Consider the following 23,299-nt stretch of genomic DNA (forward strand, 5'->3'; position numbering starts at 1 on the left):
AGTCAGTAGAGTGCGTTGCAGTAGTCTATCCTAGATGTAACGAGAGCATGGACCACCATGGCCAAGTCTGACTTCCCAAGGTACAGGTGCAGCTGGCACACAAGTTTTAATTGTGCGAATGCTCCCCTGGCCACCGCTGCAACCTGGGATTCCAGGCTCAGTGATGAATCCAGGAGAACTCCCAAACTGCGAACCTGTGTCTTCAAGGAGAGTGTGACCCCTTGAAGTTTTTTGTAGCTTGAAGCTATTGTTCCACGTCCTAGTCTCCAGGGCAGCAAGAAACAAGCTTGTTCCTTCCTCCCTGTGGCTTCCTCTCACATATTTATACATGGCTATCATGTGGAAGGCAAAAGGAAGAGGGGCCGACCAAGGGCAAGATGGTTGGATGGCATCCTTGAAGTGACTGGACTGACCTTGAAGGAGCTGGGAGTGGTGACGGCTGACAGGGAGCTCTGGCGTGGGCTGGTCCATGAGGTCACGAAGAGTCGGAGACGACTGAACAAATGAACAACAACAACATCATGTATCCTCTGGAGCCCCCGGTGGTGCAGTGGGTTAAACCCCTATGTTGGCAGGACTGAAGACCAACAGGTCGCAGGTTCGAATCCAGGGAGAGGCGGATGAGCTCCCTCTCAGCTCCAGCTCCTCATGCGGGGACATGAGAGAAGCCTCCCACAAGGATGATAAAAGCATCAAATCATCCAGGTGTCGGCCTATGAACCCACCAGGACTTTGAGATCTTCCGGGGAGGCCCTGCTCTCGATCCCACCGGCTTCTCAAGCACGGTTGGCGGGTATGAGAGTTAGGGCCTTCTCGGTGGTGGCTGCTCGGCTGTGGAACGCCCTTCCTACAGACATTAGGCTGGCGCCATCTCTCATGGCATTCCGAAGAAAGTTGAAGACCTGGATGTTTGTGCAGGCGTTTGAGTAATTTAGTGCAATCTGGTAATGGAACATAGGAATGGAACAATGGACGACGAACCTGGACTACGCTTGGATGATGAGAAGATTGGGTACGGTTGTTTTTTGTAATAATTGTGCATTGTAATTGCTTATTGATAATTTATGGATAATGTGTTGTTATATGTTGCATGGAACCACTGCTGTCTCTACTGTTTTTACTGTTTGTGAACCGCTGTGAGTCGCCTTCGGGCTTGAGATACAGCGGTATATATGCAAAGTAAATAATAATAAATAATAATAATAATAATAATAACGTCCTTGCAGACAGCCAATTCTCTCACAGCAGAAGTGACTTGCAGTTTCTCAAGTCGCTCCTGACACGACAAAAAAAAGTCTCCATTCAGCCTTCTCTTCTTCAGGCTAAACATGCCCAGCTCTTCAAGCCGCTCCTCATAGGGCTTCTCCAGACCCCTGATCATTTTAGTCGCCCTCCTCTGAACACATTCCAGCTTGTCAATCTCTCTCTTCAGTTGTGGTGCCCAGAATTGGACAGGTGTGGACTAACCATCAACTATCTTTTAAAGTGTGGTTTGACTTCTGCCCACACTTTTTGCAATTCCTCTCTTTCTTTCTTTTTTTTTATAGATTTCTTGTTGAGGGTATTTTTTAAGGGAGTGTGTGACGTCATGACGTTGCGTGCGTGCGTGCGTGCCCGGCTTTGCCGTGCCTTCTTTTTGCCCTCCTCCATCATGGCGGCGGCAGAGGCTTTCATTTAGGGGCCCCCTGGCTGAGGGAGGAAGAGAGAAGCGCCGCGCGCGCAGGCAGACACGCGCGCCACCACCAAACCCGAAAGGCGGCCAACGGCTCCAGCACGGGAAGCGCCGCGCGCCCTCCTTTCGCCGTTTTGACCTCCTCGCTTGCCGTCATTCAGGTAAACAGAAGGCGCACACCCCCCAAAGGGATACCAGATACAATCCTTAGTAATCTTGATCAAATCCTATCCCTTTATGAATATATTCTCTGCTGAAAGTTCTATAGAATATTAATGTGTAATGCAGTATTAATATTGTAGTCTTTCAGGTTGTTTGGTTTGTTTGCAATGACCTCAAATATATACAATAGTGTAGAAGAGGCATGGGCGAACTTGGGCCCTCCAGGTGTTTTGGACTCCAACTCCCACCATTCCTAACAGCCTCAGGCCCTTTCAGGGCCTGAGGCTGTTAGGAATGGTGGGAATTGGAGTCCAAAACACCTGGAGGGCCCAAGTTCGCCCATGCCTCTTCTATAAGATACAATTATTAGTCTTCCAAATGAAACACCATTATAAGTATATTGTCTCCAGAAAGTCCTTCAAATATTAATGTGCTCGCATTGTTATGAAATTGTTTATATCCCGCTTTTGTCTTTCGATTGAGATGCAAAGTGTCTTAAACACGAGTCATCATGTATTTCTAATTCTGCAGACCTGCTTTTCCAGTCTTCTGCTGGGAGTGGTTGTTTTTTGGGGGGCTCATTCTTTCTCCATCTATCATGGAACTGTGGCTAATGTGTACATATGCATTTATTTTATTTATTTACAATATTTCTACCCCGCCTTTCTCGAACCCAAAGGTGACTCAAGGCGGCTTTACAACATAAGCAGCTATTCGATGCCATTAAAACAATGTAAAAATTACAATAAACATTATAATATAATGATAATAAAACTTTATTTATACCCCCCAAACCCAAAGGTGACTCAAGGCGGCTTTACAACACAGGCAGCTTTTCGATGCCATTAAAACAATGTAAAAATTACAATAAATATTGTAATATAATGATAATAAAACTTTATTTATACCCCCCAAACCCAAAGGTGACTCAAGGCGGCTTTACAACACAGATAGCTATTTGATGCCATTAAAACAATGTTAAAATTACAATAAACATTATAATATAATGATAATATTTTATTTATACTCCGTCACCATCTCCCCAAGGGGACTCGGGGCAGCTTACATGAGGCCAAGCCCAACAATTACATCAAAGCAAATATACAACATAAAATAATTCATCCATAAAATAAAATGAAAATATTTTCTCCACCTATCATGGAAGTGTGGCTAATATGTATTTATTTCTTTTATTTATTTACGATATTTCTACCCCGCCTTTCTCAAACCTGAAGATGACTCAAGGCGGCTTTACAACATAGGCAGCCATTTGATGCCATTAAAACAATGTAAAAATTACAATAAACAGTATAATATAATGTATTTATCGTGTCAGGGACAGACCAAACAGTTGCATTACATTTTTTAGCAAACAGACAAACAAAACACAAAGTTTGCAAGTTTGGTAGTTGATTAAATGTCTTTTGACCAGTAGCTCGCCACTTGGAGTGCCTCTGGTGTTATAATATAAAAGTATAATAATAATAATACTTTATTTATACCCCATCACCATCTCCCCAAGGGGACTCGGGGCGCCTTAAATGAGGCCAAGCCCAACAATTACATCCAAGCAAATATACAACATAAAATAATGCATCAATAAAATAAAATGAAAATATTTTCTATCATGGAACTGTGGCTAATAATATGTATGTAATTCTTTTTTTTATTTACGATATTTCTACTTTCTCGAACCCGAAGGTGAATCAAGGCGGCTTTACAACACAGATAGCTATTTGATGCCATTAAAACAATGTTAAAATTACAATAAACATAATAATATAATGATGATAAAACTTTATTTATACCCCGCCACCATTTCCCCAAGGGGACTCGGGGCGGCTTACATGAGGCCAAGCCCAATCATTACATCAAAGCAAATATACAACATAAAATAATAAATGAATAAGATAAAATGAAAATAATGAAAAGCAATACAAAATAAACACACAATACAATATAAAATCACAATTTCAAACAGAATTGTAAAATACATACATTAAAACATTTAAAATCATATCAAACACTATTAGCCTCATTGTCCAAAAAATATAGTCTAAACCATTCCAGTGTTTGATTTCACATAGTTCCATGTTTATCTATTGCACTAGGTTCCGACAGGCTTTTTCAAAAAGCCATGTTTTCACTTTTCTGTGGAAGGTCAGGAGGGAAGGGGCTGATCTAATATCCCTAATATCCACAGCCTGTATGGGAGGACAGTTTCAGTTCAGTTCAGATAGTTTCTAAGAAGGACCAATTAACCCTTCAACCAAAAAAAAAGTTGCACGGGCTGAAGAGCCTTTCTTTGTCCACTATGGCGCCAGTGATTCCTAGCTTGGTACAAATGTGGTCACAGGCTTCGTGCGTGTGTGTGTGTGTGTAGCATGGCTGGGATCATAGTACGGCCCTGCTTTAAAAAGTCAAACTAACAAGTTGAAAGAGTAGGTTGTTTGTAGAGCCTTTCCTCACAATGGGGTGTGATTTGACTCTTCTTTCCATTTTTTGATAACTGGCTGCTGTGTGGTTGTTTGAAATTGCGGGAGGAACAGATTCCTCTTCCTCCTGCTGACTGGACAAGGGATTAGCAATATAGACAGAGGCATGTCCTGTCATCTGACAAATGTTTTCTTTTTAGAGAATTATTGCTGGTGGGGGCTGGACTGCCTGTGCTTGTGCTTGCATGCATTTGGGCTGCCATTTCTTCCCTCTAGTACTCCCCCCCCCCACACTCCCCACAATTGCATTTATTCAACAGTTGGTAAGAATGGCGTTCTTTGCATGTACTTGAGGGAGAGAAGATAGATGCATGATACAGCATGCCCTTTCTTCTTTTTCAAACTTGCTCTTGCAAGAGGAGGCCTGTACAGTTGTTTCCAAATCCCTGGTCTCGTTGGAAAGGCGAATAAAAGCTCTGCAGAATTGCACTGACTATTTACTAAAATTGAATTCTTAGCATTAGATCACTAGAAGCGTTAGATATTGTTACTACTTGCTGGGTCGTTGATTGACTGCAGACTGTAAGGGTGCATTGACACCAGTGGTTCTCAACCTGTGGGTCTCCAGATGTTTTGGCCTTCAACTGACTCGAATTTCTAGGAGTTGTAGGCCAAAACACCTGTGGATCTGCAGGTTGAAAAGCACTGATGTTATTTGAGTGAACATCCAGCAGTTCTGTACGTTCTTATCAATATTATCAAGAAAATCGTCCTTTTGTCTACCTATAATACTTGTAATATTTTCAGGAGTTTTAGAAGTTTGCTGAGCTATACACAATATGAAATTTTGAAAGCAAGTGGTGGAATTATAATTAACATTTGAAATCATCTTAATTGTTGATATAAATAACTTATACTTTTAAAATTAGCAGTGGATACATTATTTGTGATTCTTCATGCTTGCAAAGATTAGTTCAAAGTATGGAAGAGGTTGTGAAATCTTTGTAGCATATAATTCAGTTAAACTCACTGAACACTTCACTTGTTTATGTGAGGTTTTGATGAGTGTTTTAAAGTTGAAGTAAAACTATAGCTTGGATAAATGACAGATATTAAACCTTTTGTTACTCTGATCTAAAGCTTCCTTTTGAGATTGATAAAGCAACTTGGAAAATGGAGTATTCAAAAAATCCTCTATCTTCACAAGACTTTCCAATGTTCAATTGTATTAGATCATATAGTAAGTATTTTCCACATTCTGCAGAAGCAGATGATGGGGGCTAAATTAAATTGTTTCTGGAGGTCAGTTATCAAAGTGCTGACATGAAAAACTAATAGCATTTAACAGATGGATGCATATAATTTTTTTATGGTCTGCAAAGGTAAGAGCTTAAAATGTAGAAAATAAAGAAATGTTTGATGTGTTGCTTCCAACATAGCCATTCTCACAACAGGTATATCTCAGTTAACCAAGTAGACACACTCCTTTGCATTACCTCTTAAACAGAAACTTTTGCACCAAAGTTAGAAATAGAAATAATAGGACAAGGTTCCTACACAAATTAAAGAATAAGCAGTTAAACTTATTTCAGCTAACTTTCACAACTATGGAATGAAACAATCACATTAAGGGATCCTTGCATAAGTAAACAATCACATGTTGATCATTCTGGAGAATTCTTGAGGGCCTTTTCCAAAATACACCCAGGGATGGTTTTCTTCCTTACTTCCATTTCATGGCCAGACTTATACATCAGTGCTTTTCATGTCAGCACTTTGATAACTGACCTCCAGAAACAATGACAATAACAACTTTATTTTTATATCCCGCCACCATCTCCCCGAAGGGACTTGGGACGACTTACAAGCAGGACCAAGACCAGTAACAACAGAGCTAATCAACTAAAAATAAAGACATAATAAAAATATAATAATCTAATCAAACAATTTAAACAGTAGAGTATAAAACATCATTGAAATGAATCAAAGCAAGCCTCAATAACTGGAGCCAGGGATATGGTGAGCAGATCAAGAATTAGAGGGCTAGGCATGGGTCTGTACAAAAAGCGAATTATAGGGCCAAGACTGGAGGTAAAATGCTGAATTTAATCTAATGGTCAATTAGGGCTGGACATTTAGTGAGTGCTAGTCTAATCTCCCTGGGGAGGATGTTCCAGAGCCAGGGGGCCACTACCGAGAAGGCTCTCTCTCTTGTCCCCACGAACCGTGGTTGCGACAGTGGTGGGAGTGAGAGAAGGGCCTCCCTGAAAGATCTTAGGGTCTTTGACGGTTCATAGGGGAAATGTGGTCACGAAAAAAGATTTAACTTGCTGGAGGTATGTTGACTAGGCTTTGCCAACTACCCTAGAATAAATTTCTGCTTGGGAAAGCTAAATCCCTGGCCATTGTTTCTTTCTCAGTTCTTTTGAGAAACACTTGAAAGGTTAAGCCATAAATCAGTGGGACCATAGAGCACTAATCTACTAATGCAGCTGATTCCTTGGTCCTCCAGGGGTTTTGGGCCTAACTCCCAGAAGTGCCACCAAACGTAGCTGACAGCCAGGAATTCTGGGAGCTGAAGTCCAAAACAACTGGAAACGATTGGTTTAATTAGGTTGGTAATTTGGGAAAGGTTTGTGGAAACACAAACAGATAAGACTGGGTCTTCATATTTTAGATAGTCAAAATCAATAGTGTGGTGATACATTAAACTTACAAGGAATAGGCAGGTCTTCTGACTAAAATAGCACATTGCTTCATATATTTGTATGGTAAAGTTAAGTTGGAATTTCATTGCACAACAGGGTTAAAACATAAACTCTAGGGGATTATGGCAATTTTCTTTTTTTAAAAAAACTGTTTATTTACACATATTTGTATAATCCAGCTTTTGATTTGGATCACTTCTACTATCTGAGAAAGACAGTCTGCTTGATTCTATGATTATCCAAGTTATATGAACAACTGAAAGTCAAGTGGATAATGGAGGGTTTCGATTTGTGTGTTTGTGTAGAGATGTTATAATTGATAAAGAGTAAACTCAGCATAGTTTCCTACTTTTAAAGTTTAGCCTGGTCCAAGAGCTGGAAAAGTAGGAATCTTAATGGCTTTATATAAGGTCTTGGATGAACAGGTACTGCATATTCTTCCATGTGTACATCTCAAAAAAATGGTTTTTTTATTGAGGCATCAGTGTAGAAATTTGGTGGGGGTGATACCATACTTATTTTTGACTGGGATCTAAACTTCTTTCACTGCTTTAGCAAAACGTGTCATTCATAGTTTAACATATGTAATTGTGCGGTCGGTGATATTTATGAATTTAAAGGTATAAAAGTATTGGTTCTATACAAGTAAAATCATTAATATGTCATAAAGAGAGAATTCTGGCTGCTGTATCCAAGGTTACCAAATTCCATGTTATTTTAGTTTTTGCTATGTAAAAAGTAAGAAAAATACGAGGCACAAAACCACACATTTTGTAATAAAATGTAAATATATTATCAGTTGCAAAAAATAATTTCACCAAGTAGGTTAGCAGCCCATTTAGATAGGAAGCTTAACTCAGTGTTGAAAATACCAAATTGTTCAATAATGTCTCATCAGGTGTAAGGCACCATCCATGTATGTTTCTCATGGAAAATGTCACTGCCCACTGTGTACAAAAATGCATTTTGAATCTAACTATTGAATATGTTTATGCACAGAATCCATGCTTCTCTAATTCTGTAGCTATCCTCGTACATATATATCTTCAAACTGTGTATCTACTAATAGAGTGGCTAAAATACTTTAAAAATCAGTTACCCCATTTAGAGAGAGAAAATATTTACTCTTGGGCTTTTTACTACATTCCACAAGATTTTCCATACAACTCTCCAATAAATTGAAATTTTGTCCAGGGAGAATAGGGGAAAAGGTTATTTTCCCTAACTTTTATCATAGACCTTCACATCTAATTTATAAAGAACAGCCTATGAAGCTTTCCGAATCTTCTGGAGTACGTTTTTAGAGTGCAGGAGGTGGATAAGTTGTTTATTTTGGCAGAAGCACAGGTATCCTGTGAAAATCATTCATTGATTCTTATCCCAAATCCCTCCTCATCCAGAAAAAAGGCCACTGGCGGATGCCATTTTGATATCTACAGTAATACTGTTATTTCATCCCAGAACCAATATTGTAATAGGCTATGCAATAAGTATTGAAAGTATTTGGCACAGACTATTTCAGTAATGTATCAATTCTGAGATAAGATGTCAATATTTTAGAAGTGCTTCTCGTTATTATTTTGTATGTGATTCATAGTTGCAATAAATGAGGCAGCAAGGGAGTTGAGCATGGGAAACCGCCTGCAAAGGATTCCAAGCATCCTCAACAATATGAGAAGAGGTGGGGTTTCCCGAAGGGTTGTCTAAAACTGGTAGTGAATTATGGAAGTTAAACTAATCATGTCCAATGTTGAAAAAAATCTGATCATGTGTAGCAACTTCTGGTGTTATTTTTGTACTGGGGTGCTAATAGCAGGGTAAATCGGTGGAAAGAGCTGTAGGAATAGGACAAAGGGATGTTTGCCCTCATTTCCTGTCCTGTGTGAAAGTAATTGTAGATGCCTACAGCACTGGTTTTCACTTGAAGGTAGAATATTAAATAAGTGAAGAGGAACAGAAACTCTAAAATGGCAATAAAATAAATAAATAAATAAATACAATAAAACAGTATATAAAAATGTATATATCTTGTTAGGCTACCTTGGATTCTGTATAGTGAAAAGGTGGATATAAGCCTAATGAATTATGAAGTCATAAATACTTAATTCAAAAATATTATAACAGAAACAACTACCACAACTGTTTCCCCTGTTGATCACTGTGAATAAAGTGAGATATTTTGGTAGTGCCATTTTGTTACGTATGTAAGAGGGGAGAGAGAGATTAAAAGAACCGGGCAATTTCCACAAATAGGGGGCCAGTTTATTCTAAATCTCTGGATGGCTCTTTCTAGTAGTTTCATGTAGGTGTGAAATGGCATCAAAAAACAGCTGGAATGATGTGAGATCTCCACATCACAATTGCCATAGGACCAAGCATCATTCTCCTGGGACTACTTTCATATAGGTCACTATTGAACTGATATAACATAATGCCATAAAATTACTGAAGGAGAATATCATAGTCAATAGTATCAAATGCTATTGAGAGATCAGGCAGAATTAATAAAGTAGCCCTCCCCGTCTCTCTTTTGCTAAAGATAATTGGCCAGGTTAACACAGGCAGTTTCAGTATTGTGTCCAGGCCTGTATCTGAATAGGAAGGGGTGGAGAAAGTGTTTCATTCTGACATGTGTACAATTTTTCTTCCACTATTCACATCTGATATCAAATACCTCCTAATTCAGGGCTATTCCCTTCAAGAAGAGGTACAGCATAATGTAATATATCAACATTTTCTTTTCATTATAAGGTATTAACCGTTTCTTGAGTTCATCCATTCCATCTCTTTCAAATAGAGTCTAATAGTCATGAAAGGCAACTGTGAAGGAAATGGAATATCTGACTCTTTCAAGTCGTCTGCCCACATCTCCAGTTCACAACATTAAACTGATCTTACAAACATTGATCAAACAATATTTTCAGTGCCATCGTCATCAACATTATTATATAACTGGATTTCTCTCAGTTACGGTGTCAAGTTCAGAATAGTTATTAGTACTTTTGCTTTCAAAGTGTCCTATAAAACCTTTACAGCAGATGTTGATGTAATATGTTGTTATTCTATGTAAGCTGGATGTCCCTAGTCCAGTCACTATTTGATGCAGTTCTACTGGATGGTTAACTACCCATATGAAGCAGAGAAGAAAGTCTTCTTTGCTGGTGCCACATAGCAGGCAGGATTATACACTCTCAAGTGTTCAGTTGTGTTTGCCAAGAGATTTGTGTCACTTTTGCTTCTGTCATCATTTAGCCTACTACTACATTGATTGTCAGTTCACAGAAAGCCAAGAAGTCTTCCAGGCCTCTTACAGTCAGATAAGATATTTTAATGCAGCCTTGTCAATAGAACTATTCATTTCTCCATTCTAGATCAAGGCCTTGACTAAGGCACCAGTCTTGCCCATTGGAAAATCTCCCAGAGCATTCAGATAGTTTAGGTTCCATAACTTTCTAGGAGTGAAACAGTTTAACAAACCCCCGTCTCCTACAGAAAGGATTAATAATGGAAACCCAACATAGGGCTTCATTCCCCCAACAGACCTGCTTAGTTTGCCTTTGGGGGGAAAAAAAGATCTGGATTATATCCTGTTATCTCTAGAGGCTGTGATGTCATGAAAACCTGATCTCAGTTGCCCCAGAATTATCATTGAAGTCTTCTAGGGACCTCATCATACTGATGGGCCCCCAGTTCAGTTTCACCAGTGAACACTTGGCGGGCCCCATCCTCGAAAAGGAGCAAGGGGCCAATTTACCCCTGTGTAATGAAGTGGTGAAATTAATGTCTTGGGTTTCTCCAAAACCAAGCTGGAGATATCTTCTGCCAGCACAGACATTTACGTTCGGATCGTCTTGATTCTGGCTCCGTGGCATTACACCAGGTATAGTAGAGTCTACTATGTCTCGTGCCCAGATGGATATTTTTTTTAATTTGGAGCTATTTGTACTGAAGTTCCCCAAATTCTCAATCTGGACTAGTTCATTAGATATTAAGGTAAGTACAGCAGGCTGAGATCAGGCCAACTCTGCTTATGTGCTTAGTTCTTGACAAACTGGGTCATCCATCTCATTTTTTATGCAGGGCTGGACAACTGGTCATCCAGGTGTTTTTGCACTACAGCTCCCGTCATCCATTTAATGTAGCAGATGAGTGAGGTTTTATTATGGACTATTCTGGCATTCATCAGTAGCATCTCTAAGGGCAGATCAGTATGGCCCCGTGTGCCTTGTGGGCAAAGGAATGGCTACAATCTTCCAGTTGCTTCTACATCTCCTGTGAGACCTGGAGCTCCTTGCACAATACCCTCCACTAACCAACTGTATCCATGGGAAATGTGGCCCCAAACCTCTACACGACTCTCTTTAATGTGCCGGAAACAAAACTGTGCTCCCCTTCCTGAATGCAGACATAATTCTCACAGGAAAGCATCCAGCAAGGAAAAAGAATTCAGTCTGAAAAGGGTTAATATCGTACTACCCTGAAATCCATAATGCAAACCACATCTATATGCAGTTCTGTTCACTCTACCTAAAATAGTGTATTGTTGAGTTGGAAAAGGTATAGAAAACAGCAATTAGAATGATCTCAGGACTGTAACAGCATTCCTGTGTTGAATAACAGTTGGGGCTCTTTCGCTTCAAACAGTGTTTCTCAAACTGTGCTCCTCCAGGTGTTTTGGACTTCAGCTCCCAGAAATCCCATCCAGTTTACAAGCTGTTAGGAATTGTGGGAGCTGAAATCCAATACATTTGGAGGAGCACAGTTTGAGAAACTCTGGCTTAGAATAAAACAAGTAAGGGTAGACATGCTGGATGTGTGTGTGTGTGCAATTGGGTGTGTGGGAAAAGTAAAGAAGAAGCTTCTCATAATGCTAGAGCCTGGGGTTATCCACTGAAATTGAATAGTTAAGAGATACAAGATAAATGAAAACAAGTACAACACAGGTGCATAATTAAATTCTGTGGTTCACAACTACAACGTGTAATGATGACTCTGAACTTGAATGGATTTTTAAAAGGATTGCATACATCCATGGAAACAATGACTGGCGGATCCAACTTATACAGTTGTGAGCATTTTTTTAAAAAAAAATGCCCATACAGCTTACTATGATGTTTGGATTGCTCTTTCACATGTTTATATCTCACTGCGAAATGTTTCTGTATGTTGATAATGAACTACTGTAGTAAAATTTGGGTGTGCATTGGAGCTTCCTTTTTTTTTTTTTTTTTTTGCAATTGCTTGTATATCCAGATTGTTATTTTAAATTTTGTAATAAAGTGTCAATCTTTCAATGTTTAGATCAGAACGAAGGAGGTTTGGTGGCCCATAATCCTGTGGAACATTGGAAACCAAACAGATGGCATCCTCTACTGCTGTGCCTGTAGGATTTCACTATGAAACAAAATATGTTATCCTCAGCTATTTGGGTCTCTTGTCCCAAGAAAAACCTCAGAGGCAGGACAGTCTGACAGCTCAAGGTAAATATTACATACTACACATAGACAATCCAGTTAGCTAAATTTGATGTCTATATATTTTATATATTTCAAAATATTAAAATTTGTAGGACTTAGTTTTATACAATATAATGTTCTAGAAACAAGACATTTTAGAGAAAAGTGATTAAGATGTCTTCTCCCTTTTTGCCAAACTTAGTTAGTATAATGCAGGTTATGGTATTAAAACCGATCTTTGAACCTCAATCCATTTAATGTCATGCTGACTCAAAATGCACTTAGCTCATACCTAGCTTACTGAGTGGGTCATAATAAAAGCAAGAATTAGCTTTAAAAATAGGGGTGCTGTGTGAATGCGCAGATGGTAGAATCAGGTGGCAGTGATTACTCACGAGGCCGAGGCCACAGAGAGTGCAATAGCAAGAGCATTCTGGTCAGAAGCTGGAGAAACCGGTTGCCAAGCATTTCAACTCAGAACATCGCAACCTCTCTGATTTGGTACTGGGGTGCCATTTCTTTCAAGCATTTTGGACTAAAGGGAGGATTTCTGGATTCTTAGACTTAAAATTCTACCACGACATGGATTCAACCTTGTCCTAGATGATATCATCATCCTTTGAAAACAAAGTACAATTGACCCTCTGTATCCATGGATTCTTTATCTATAGAGTCAACCATCCACGCTGTGTAAATATTCCCTCTCCCCCTTTCCAAAAAGCAAAACTTGATTTTGCCAATTTATGGAAAGAATAAATACTATTTTAGTACACCATTATCCATAATGGGCTCTAACCATCTATAGATGTTGTTATTCATGGCGGTTGGGTCCTTTAACTGAACCCCAGCAGATACAAAGGGCCTACTATACTCTAAATTGATACATTGAAAGGAGCTCAGTTTCATCATTAGAGACCGAAGAAGGTGGAAGGCCATTGCCTTCCTCTGAGGCAGAGAGAGTGAGATGGCCAAGGTCACCCAGTGGGTTTTCGTGGCTGAATTTGATTCGAAGCCTGGTCTTCAGAGTCAAAGTCTAGTATCAGACCATTATACCATTTGGGATGTTGTACTGTTAAACAGTTGCTGTCTGAATGCAGAGTTCATAATTAAATGAGAAAGCAGTGACAGGACAACAGTAGTTATATAAACAGAATTCTTACATACAGAAAGGATTTCCGTTTCCTTCTGCATTTTTTTCAGCTTGATTTCTTCCTGGGTATGACAGCCCATCATTTATCATCACCATCATGCTTGCTTTGTAGAGAAAATATGTTTTTCTGAATGACTTCTTTCTCAGTTGAGCAGGGTAGATATTTCACTAACTGAAGAATTTCAACTTGAATTTTCAGTTTTCAAACTATTATTCGTAGAACTAATTTTCAGCCTTTCCAACTAGAAGATATTACAGAGAAAACAAGTTCCTCTATGTTCCAGAGAAAATGCCTATTCTCTGTAATGTGATTTTTGCAGTTAGTTGAGTTAGCAGTGCTTGAGAGTTTTAGGGTATTTTTCCAAACAACATCTGGAGGGGCCATAAGGTGCCTATCCATGATTAAGAGGATTGCTGTACCTTTCTAATGGATTTGGACTTCCATTTAAAAAAAGCTGGCCAGTTTAGTTCATTTGGGTGTTGGCTTTAAAAGGGGGATTAAGCGGAGAAAGAGGATTGGAAATAGAACTTAAGTATACTGGCACTGAAATAAGTGCAAAGGGGTTTAATATTTGCACCACTTAAACATTACCTTATTTGCCTTTACTGTTGGATGTTAATGGATAAATGAAACCATGGAATTTGACATGCTGTAGAGTGGGTGTGCCATGCTAATCCGTCTATTGTGTTCCATGCAATATCATTTTTAGAAATGAAAAAAATTATTACAGACAGTCCCCAAGTTACAAATATCTAACTTACAAATAACTCGGTTAAGAATGAAGGTGAGAAAACAGAAAGTGAGAGAAATCTACTCATAAGAAGGGAAATTCACTCCTGGAATAGTTATCATGGGGAATAGGTGTCTCCGCTGAAGCTTTATCAGCAATCCTTTCTTCCACAACCATCCAATATTTTTCAAAATCCAATGATCACTGAGACAGAAGGTGAGGTGAAATCTTCTGAACTAGGGCACAGACAGCAAAACAAACACCACAGGGGTGTTCACCCTTCCCTATACTATCCAATGTACACACACACAGCCATATAGACCCATTGGGAAATCAGGAAGTGGCACTTACCTCAGCCACACTGGTAAACAGCCGTCTGGCTATGGCTAAAAACACAATGGTGTGAGTTTGGCAGCGCCATTGTGGCACTATCTCCTCCTCCATGGGTTCCTCTACAAAGAGGTAAGACCATTTTAAAAACCGAAACCAGAATTGTTTGGGGCTGCTCATACACACACACATATACGTGTGTGTGTATTGTGTGTGTATACATGTATGTATGTATATGGCTGGAATTACACTTTAAAAATGTACCTGTTCCGACATACATATAAGTTCAACTCAAGAACAAATCTACAGAACATACCTTGTTCGTAATTTGGGAACTGTCTGTACACCTAAATTCAATCGTATTAGTAGTCTAATCAAAAGGAAATACAGTAGTACAATAGTAGTATGTAAGAATCTAATAAAGAAGAATGAAAATTTCAGCCCACTAGCATTAAAAAGGTTAAATAAAACTCTTTGATTATTACCTTTAATTGGATCCTTCCAAAAGTTAAACAAATGGCTCACAGATATTTTAATAAGAATAAGAGATGGCCTTCAGATGGGATGAAGCTTTATTCAATGTAGTAGTGATGTTTAAAAGGGTAAGAGAAGATTACATTGATTTTAAATGAGATACAAAGAAAGCAGAGTAAGAGTGCATCTGCACGGTAGAATTGATGCAGTTTGACACTACTTCAGTTGCCATGGCTCAATGCTATGAAATCATAGAAATTGTAGCCTTCAGTGCCAAAGAGTCCTGGTGCATCACCAAACAACAGCACCCAGGATTCCATAGCATTAAACCAGTTGAAGTGGCGTCAAGCTGCATTAAATCTACATTGTAGATACACCCTGAGTTATAGTCCTCTTTGAAGACTGCAATAGGAAAATAGATTAACTTCTACAGAGAGAGTTATTGATTATAATGGTGAATGAGGTGGAGAAAATTGAAGTATGTAAAAGAAAAAAAATGAATTTGCAAACAAACTCATGAGAATGTTAGTATATACATTCTGAAAAGAGAGGGAAACGAAATTGATTTTGAGATACAGAAGTGCAAAATTGTGATTACTGGTAATGAGAAATGTATTTTCCTGATTTTACTTCTCTACAAAAGTGTCAAGAACTTCCAATGAACAAATTGGCTCAATATACTACAAAACATAATTTACCTAAAAGTATAGGACTGTGACAATTAGCCCTCCACATTTGCTGGGGTTAAGGACAAAAAGGAAGGAGCAAGATTTTTTTTAAAAATGCTATTTTAAAACACAGTTTTATGCTACAGTTTTGTTCATGTCTACTCACGAGACATTATTTATACTCAGGTAAGTGTGTGGCTTGCAACCTTAAATTTACTGTTTGCCATAAGTTTTTTAAAAATAGATTCGGTGCTTGAGAATGTGACCAGGATTCTTTTGTGCTCTTATTTTTATGAAAAAAATTAAGCTCTTTTCTTTGTTGGCACAATAGTGGTTACTATGTACTGGGTTTTTCTTTTCTTCTCATGATGCTTTTCTAAAAGATCATTAATTTTAGTGGAATCTTTTGGTTTATTTCAGTGATGGAGCCAACTGTGGTCCCACAAGCTTTAGAAAAGGAGGTTCTAGAAAAAATTAAAGCAGAAATTGAGGAGGAGTTGAGACGTCTTGATGAAGAAATTTTGGAAGGTTTGTTCAAATTAATGTATTTTCTTTCTGGACTGCTATGGTTCCTTAAAATTATTATGCTACTTGAATCCTTATCTTCAGAGGGAAGGCACACAGCTGAACATTAATGCTCTTCAGATAAATTCTATTCTGTTCTATTCCTTTATTTATGTTAAGGAAACTACCTAAAAATAAAGCAGAGCATCCAAAAATATAAACAGGATACTAAAAGTTGAGCATCAGCTCCGGGCATGCAGAGCATGAAGTACCGTGTGATGTGGCTGTAAATAAATAAGAGCTTAGGCAGGCAAAGATGCAGAGTCCAGTCTTCAGAATCGCAAAAGGGTTATTTACATTAAAAGGAATAATGACATTTCTCAATGTCTTAAAACTGGGTGTGAACTACTCTAACACCCATCTCTTCTAAGGTTTAAAGGGAGATGTCACTACATCTCTCTGACACACAAGCAGAGAGAGATCTCAAAGCACACAGCAACTCCAAGAGGTAAAAAGCTAAAGTCAAAGTAAAGGTTTGCAGTAGAAAAGTGAAACAATCAGAATGAGAGCAGAAAAGAGAAAGGAGATAAGAAATTAGATAAATTCCAACTGTCATACAGGAGACATGGGGGAAGGGAAACCCTCAGCCTATTCTAAGCTAACTTCTCCTAATTGAGGACGTGAGACTTGGACTGTGTGGGGTTGAATCCCAACAACTTATGCTATAGATTTTCTTTAAAATGTGGTTCAAGGCAGCCCACAAAATAAAAAGGCCAATGGGTAATGTGTAATTAAAATATATTAAGAATGTATAGTATATGATTAAAATAGTATTATGCTTTAGGTAGGATTAAAACCATTTAAATGCTGATATAAATAAGTATGTGTAAGAAAGATCCCCTCTTGATAATAATATGAAATTGTTATAAAACTGATGATCTCTTTGTCTTCAGCTTTCACCAGCACTGGCTTTGATTGCCACACATCCCCCGTATTCAGTCCTGCCAACCCAGAGACCTCCATTGAAGATTGCTTAGCTCATCTTGGAGAGAAAGTATTTAAAGACTTGAAAGAACCTCTTCAAAAGGCACTAGAGACCCTACTTAGCAAGTGAGTTCTCATTTGCTTTGCTCAGCAGGAAGGTACTTGCTCTTTCTCACAGTTAACAATAATACTGATGATACGAATGAACTTTGATACAAATTTTCAACCTGATTCATTTTCCTTGCCTAAGTATGTACTCATCTGTTGGAATGTAGAATGAGATAGTAGTTTTCCATCACAGGGTTTTGGTTTGGTTTTTTTTTTTTCATATAAATCTTGTGAACATAGATCATCATGAATCAGCCACATGTCTGCCAATAGTTATGAATGCCTAGCAAAATAAGATGGAACCAAGTATTTTTGCATATTAAATAATGGTTATGTTAGAATCCTTTATCCAAATTGTGGAAAACTTGCAATGCCACGGGGCTAATACTGATATCTCTATATTCTAGGTACCCCAGATGTTGACAAAACATATCTTGGGTGCACATCTGCTATTGGAAATACTTCCCCATTTTCATAGTGGGAGCGCTCCTGGTCTTTAATAAGAGGGACAAATAGGAAGTAATAGAGAAATTGCGTTGAGGTAGCACAGAAACGTGTTTAATGTAAGTCAGTCTGCTTTTTTCCACTTTGAGGAATAGGCCTTCAATGTTGACATGAGATAGGAAATTAATTCCAAATGAATACACAGAACTAGGATATTCTTGTAAAACCAAGTGCTGGCATTTTGTTGTGTCTGTAGGGTAAGATAACTGGCTTGACAATTTCGCAGTTGCTGTCTCTTATAAAATTGCATCGGTTTTATCAAATCAGTTGCATTTTATCTCACAGTACTACATGTAATGCAGCAGTATATAGCAACCCAGACATATTCAGGGAAAATCTCATCTGGAAAAATCCTTTCTTTCTTTCTTTTTACAGCTTGCTCAGTAAAAATGGAGACAAAATCATTTGTCTATGCAAGTGATAGCAAGTGATCACACTTCTAGTTTTATTGAAGATTGCTTCTGTTTTGTATCAGAAGCTGAGAATGGCAGCTTACATTTTAAGGGATAGTGAGGTGTATAAGTTGTTCCACCAGCAAATCATTTCTGACATTGTCAACATTTGGCATAAATCTGACTTTATGACAATTCTGTTGTCAGGTTTGGTTCATTTTAAGTGAAGTACTCAAACCAATAATAAGAAAGCTACAAACTCCATATATTTATAATAGGAACCTGTGAGCATGGACAGTTCTGTGTTTTAAATTTGTCACATAAACATATTCTAAAAAGAAGAAAGGCAAATGACCTTTCAGCACTTAGTCAAGTCAAGGGTGAATGAATGAGTTCTTTAGTGTACTAACCTTAGGCCATGACTTCACATATTATACAACTTTTAAAAGTACAGTCTACACTTTCCAATATAAACATTAAAACTTATTCTATAAACTAGCTCTTTCAAATTACAGTAGCACTTAGTCAAGTTAAGTATGTTTATAAGTAAATCAAAACAAATAGGCAAAAGAGCACAACTATTGCTTGCTTCGTTAGGTTTTTGCTGTTCTTAATCTGATCATGGAACTTAGGTTAGCCTCCACACTCCAGTGTTTTCAGACTAACTTGAAAACTTGGCTCTTCAAACAGGCCTTCAAACAGGAATAGAACCTCCAGCGTTAAAACTTGAGGACCTGTTGATTTGTCTCACTCTGGCACTTTGTGTGACTGCTACTGAATACAGCTTTTTTTTTTATATCTGCAGCCGTTGCTGCGTTTTATTGCTGCGTTTTACATTTAAACTAATAGGCGTTTTATATGATGTTTTAGTTTATGAAATTTATATTATTGTTTTATATGCTCATGCACTTTATTGAATTTTGTGTATTTTTGTTGCACTACTAAATGCTTTGGTAAGCCACCCCAAGTCCCTTCCAGGAGATAGTGGCAGGATATAAATAAATTATTATTATTATTATTATTATTATTATTATTATTATGTCTATATTATGCACTGTTTACATTCACAATATAAACTTTTTTTCAACTGACTTGATTGCCTTTCTAAGAATGCCAATTTCTTTTGTGAGATCCTTTTCATGTTTACTTTATTTCATTCATACAGAAGAGAGAATGCCCCATGATACCAAAAATGCTGGCTGACCCAATACCAAGCACTCTAGTAAATTCATGTTTTATGTACATCTCCAATGAGATCTTCTGTCACGGGCTGCATGTTTGGCTTATTGATTGGGTTCAATTCTAAACCCAGAAAGGAAATGTGAACTATGCACTTCGGTGTGGTGTAGTCAGACCTGATTCATCAGCTTTGTTTGTTTATAGATTAAATACTTGCCCAGAGAGCCTGTCTGCTTGCCCCTGGTAAACGGAAGATTGGAAACTTATTATAGAGGGGAGTGGGCAACTATTGGAGGAGAGGGGAAGGAGAGAACCCCTTGATTTCCTCTATAGGTCACATTCTCCCATATCTTTCCTAAAATGGTAAATTGAAAGTAATATTGTGTAATCTTTGGTTGCCATTTTGGTAACAATACAAATGGAAACAGAAATTTTGGGGAAAGGGGTACCTTTGCAGATTTCTATTTTATTGGCATTTTGAGGGCTTGATATGTGTTTCGGGAGCTTTTGTGTGGTTTTGGGTTGATCGTTGCCTGAAAATCACACACACATACACAATGGATACACTGTGGCAAATTTGTTAACTATTTCTTATCAGTTTCTAAAATAAACATAAAATGAATAGAAATGGAAGAAAAAGGTATGGAGTGACCCACATGTATGTTTGTTTCTGTGTAACCCTCAAAACAAAATATGTTTTCTGCTCTCCTAAGAGCCACTGCCTCCCTCTATGTATTATTTTTATTATCAGCTCAAAATGCTTCATTTATAGAATTATTTTTGATCCAGCCTTAGATTGTCTTTTTTGGATATTGCTTTAAATTCAGTTTGTTGTGCATTGCCTTGAAAGATTAGTATTGAGGGAGAGTGTTTATTTTATTGCTTTCAAATCATTCTTTTCTTTTTCTTTTTTTCTTTTGCTGAAATTGGTTCCCAAAACTGGCCTGTAATTGAATGCCAGGATAGAATTGTAACAGGGATATATGTAGTCATATGTTGGGCAGAGTTTTTTTTATTACATTGTTTTTATTTTAGTTTGTTTTGCTTGTGTGAGAAACAGCAGGGGATTATTTTCCCAAGGTGAGATTGTAGAAACGTCCATGAAATGGGAAATAATGCAGTTCTGGAGAATACTTTTGATATTTTCTAGATAACTTGATATTTTGATTAAGAAATAATTGGGGTTACTATATTTAAACTATTTCTCTATACATTATGGCACGCTAGTGGCGCAGTGGGGTAAACTTCTGAGCTGCTGAATTTGCTGACCAAAAGGTTGGCGGTTCGAATCCAGAGAGTGAGGTGAGCTCCCACTGTTAGCCCAGCTCCTGCCAACTTAGCAGTTCGAAAACATGCAAATGTGAGTAGATCAATAGGTACTGCTTCTACGGGAAGGTAGAAGCAGTGATGATGTCCACATGACCTTGATGATCTTTATGGATAAAGCTGGCACTTTGGCTTAGAAATGGAGATGAGCACCAACCTCCAGAGTCAGACACGACTAGAACCTTTGCTTTACTTTTTATATACATTTTAAATATGTATCTCAAGTCACATTAAATAAGAATACTCGTACTGCAAAAAATAAGTCCCTCCAGTTCAGTTTCTCATTGCTTAATGATTTATGTGCATCTTTATGAATTTCTGGTCTTCTGCTTTAAATGATCTTGGGTCATAGAAGTCATCTGAGCTTAATCAGTGGTCTCTGTGGCATATGTCACAGCAAGTTGTAATTTCTTTTGAAGTGTAACCTTATTTGCCCTTATAAATTCACTATCATGTATGTTGTCCAAGAATGTAAAGAAGGTAATAAATTTACAAGAATGTAAAGAAGGTAATAAATTGTCTTTGATAAATTAGGGTCATGCCTTCTTCTGAAGGCATGCATCTTGTATACATGATAATACAAGGGTCTTCTACTATTGTGTACCCAGTACAGTGGCCAGATTTAGTAGTCAAGGAAACCCAATTAATGTTAAGTTGGGATTGATATATGCATTTAGTGCTTTTGGCAGGCATTGTCCTGAAAGATCTAGAGATTGAAAATTAGAAAAACGGCTAAATATGAAGCAATCAATTGGTTTCAAGAATACATTGGAGGGATAATTGGTACCAGAATTTAAAAAATAAATATTTTTTTTGCCATGTGGCAAAAAAAAACCTGCATCAGCTGTAATACCAGTTGGGACTAAATATTTCCACTGTATATTATAGTTAAATATTGTATGCATGTTGGTATTTGTAGGTCACCATGATTTTCAACTTGTTAAATTAGGAATAGGTAAGTGCATAGAATTTCAACACATCTTGTATTATAAATTTTGTGTGCTTTTGGAAATCCTCATTCAGTGAGTTGTATTTAGTTTGGCCAAATGAAGCTAATGGGACCTACATTAGGAAGTACAGGCAGTCCCAAGTTACAAACATCCGACTTACAATTATTCATAGTTAAGAACAGGGGTGAGACAACAAGAAGTGAGAGAAATCTGCCCTTTTTAAGGGAAATTCACTCCTGAAACTGTTGTTATGGGGAAAAGGAGTTTCAACTGAAGCTTTCTCACCAGTCCTGGCTTCCACAAGAAGCCAAATATTTCAATATCCAATTATTACAGAGACAGAAAGTGAGATGAAATTTGAACGGGCACAGACAGCAAAACAAACAAACAGGGTGTTAACCCTTCCTTTTGCTATCCAAACTTGGGGACTATGTGTACTAACCTGTTCTGCAATTTCATTGTGTTTACTTTCATCATAACTAAGTTTGTATACAGTGTGTTACCTAATAATTCACATGTTACATTCATACTTTCCTGCTGACAGGCAGACCTGCTTTCCTACTTTGCCCTTACTTGGTGTGATATACATGAGAAAAAGCATGTCATGTAACGCATGGCATCACCAGCTTTCTGTCATTATCTATAGAAGGAGCAGACATTATAATGTTCTACCCAACATAGCTAATTGTGAGGAAAGATAATTAAAGGGCCTCACAATACTCATCCAGATCAAAAGGAGTTTCTGAATTTAATGTGTCATAGTGCAAAATCCTAGTGCTTTTAGGGCCACCTGTGTCTCCACTATTGAAACAGTCATTTTTATACAAAGCTCCACTTGTAATATGGACTTGGAAATGATTTTTTTTTGGTGTTCACATACATTATACTAGAACATTTTATTGACATCTAAGTCCCAGAGTTATTTATATTTGTCTTAGAAGGATTATAATGTGTTTCAAATAGTTTGAAAAGGCAGTTTAGATAAAGAAAATAGTACCAGTCTTCACGGAGTAGTGAATGTTTAAACAGATCTGTGTACTTTATTGTATGCATGTAGCTGCAGCACGTAGCCTCTCTGAGTATATCTACTGTTAAAATGAAAATGTAAGAGGCTTCTAAATCAAGGTTCTTACATGCTGTCTGTGGTCTTGATCCTGTATCTCTTCAGTGTAGAGTAATAACTGTATGTGGATCTGTGCTATGCTGAGCCATAAACCCTGCCCTGACATATCATAAAGCCCTAGATTAGCTGCCCCACACAGCAGTTTTGAATTTTCCAGCAAGTAGGCAGGATCAGAGAAGCATCCACCTACCTCTCTATAGCCAGATGCATTATAATTATAAAAGTGTTGAGACCCCCAGAAGATGCCCAAGGACCTCACCTCTGATGTCATCATTGTGCATCTATGGCAGTGATTCCCAACCTTTGGTCCTCCTGATGTCTTGAATTTGGACTTCAGCTCCCACATTTCCTAACAGCTGATACGTTGGCTGGAATTCCTGGGAGTTGAAATCCAAAACAACTGGAGGACCAAATGCTGAGAACCACTGGTCTATGGGGTTGCA

The 23,299-nt window shown here is 38.0% G+C and overlaps 1 protein-coding gene across 2 annotated transcripts in view; it reads left to right on the forward strand.

Moving 5' to 3' along the window:
• Positions 1 to 1,610: 1,610 nt before the first annotated feature.
• Positions 1,611 to 23,299, forward strand: part of BCL2L13 (BCL2 like 13) — a 53,094-nt gene continuing 31,405 nt past the window's right edge. The window contains exons 1-4 of one of the 2 annotated variants that reach the window (XM_060776680.2): positions 1,611 to 1,833; positions 12,279 to 12,457; positions 16,207 to 16,314; positions 17,244 to 17,432. In XM_060776680.2, coding sequence (XP_060632663.2) covers positions 12,337 to 12,457; positions 16,207 to 16,314; positions 17,244 to 17,404 — 390 coding nt within the window. In that variant the 5' untranslated portion in view covers positions 1,611 to 1,833; positions 12,279 to 12,336 and the 3' untranslated portion in view covers positions 17,405 to 17,432. The remainder of the gene's footprint in view (positions 1,834 to 12,278; positions 12,458 to 16,206; positions 16,315 to 17,243; positions 17,433 to 23,299) is intronic. The other variant, XM_060776679.2, reaches the window with a different exon arrangement.

Source organism: Anolis sagrei, chromosome 5, assembly GCF_037176765.1.
Source record: "Anolis sagrei isolate rAnoSag1 chromosome 5, rAnoSag1.mat, whole genome shotgun sequence".
Taxonomy (NCBI): domain Eukaryota; kingdom Metazoa; phylum Chordata; class Lepidosauria; order Squamata; family Dactyloidae; genus Anolis; species Anolis sagrei.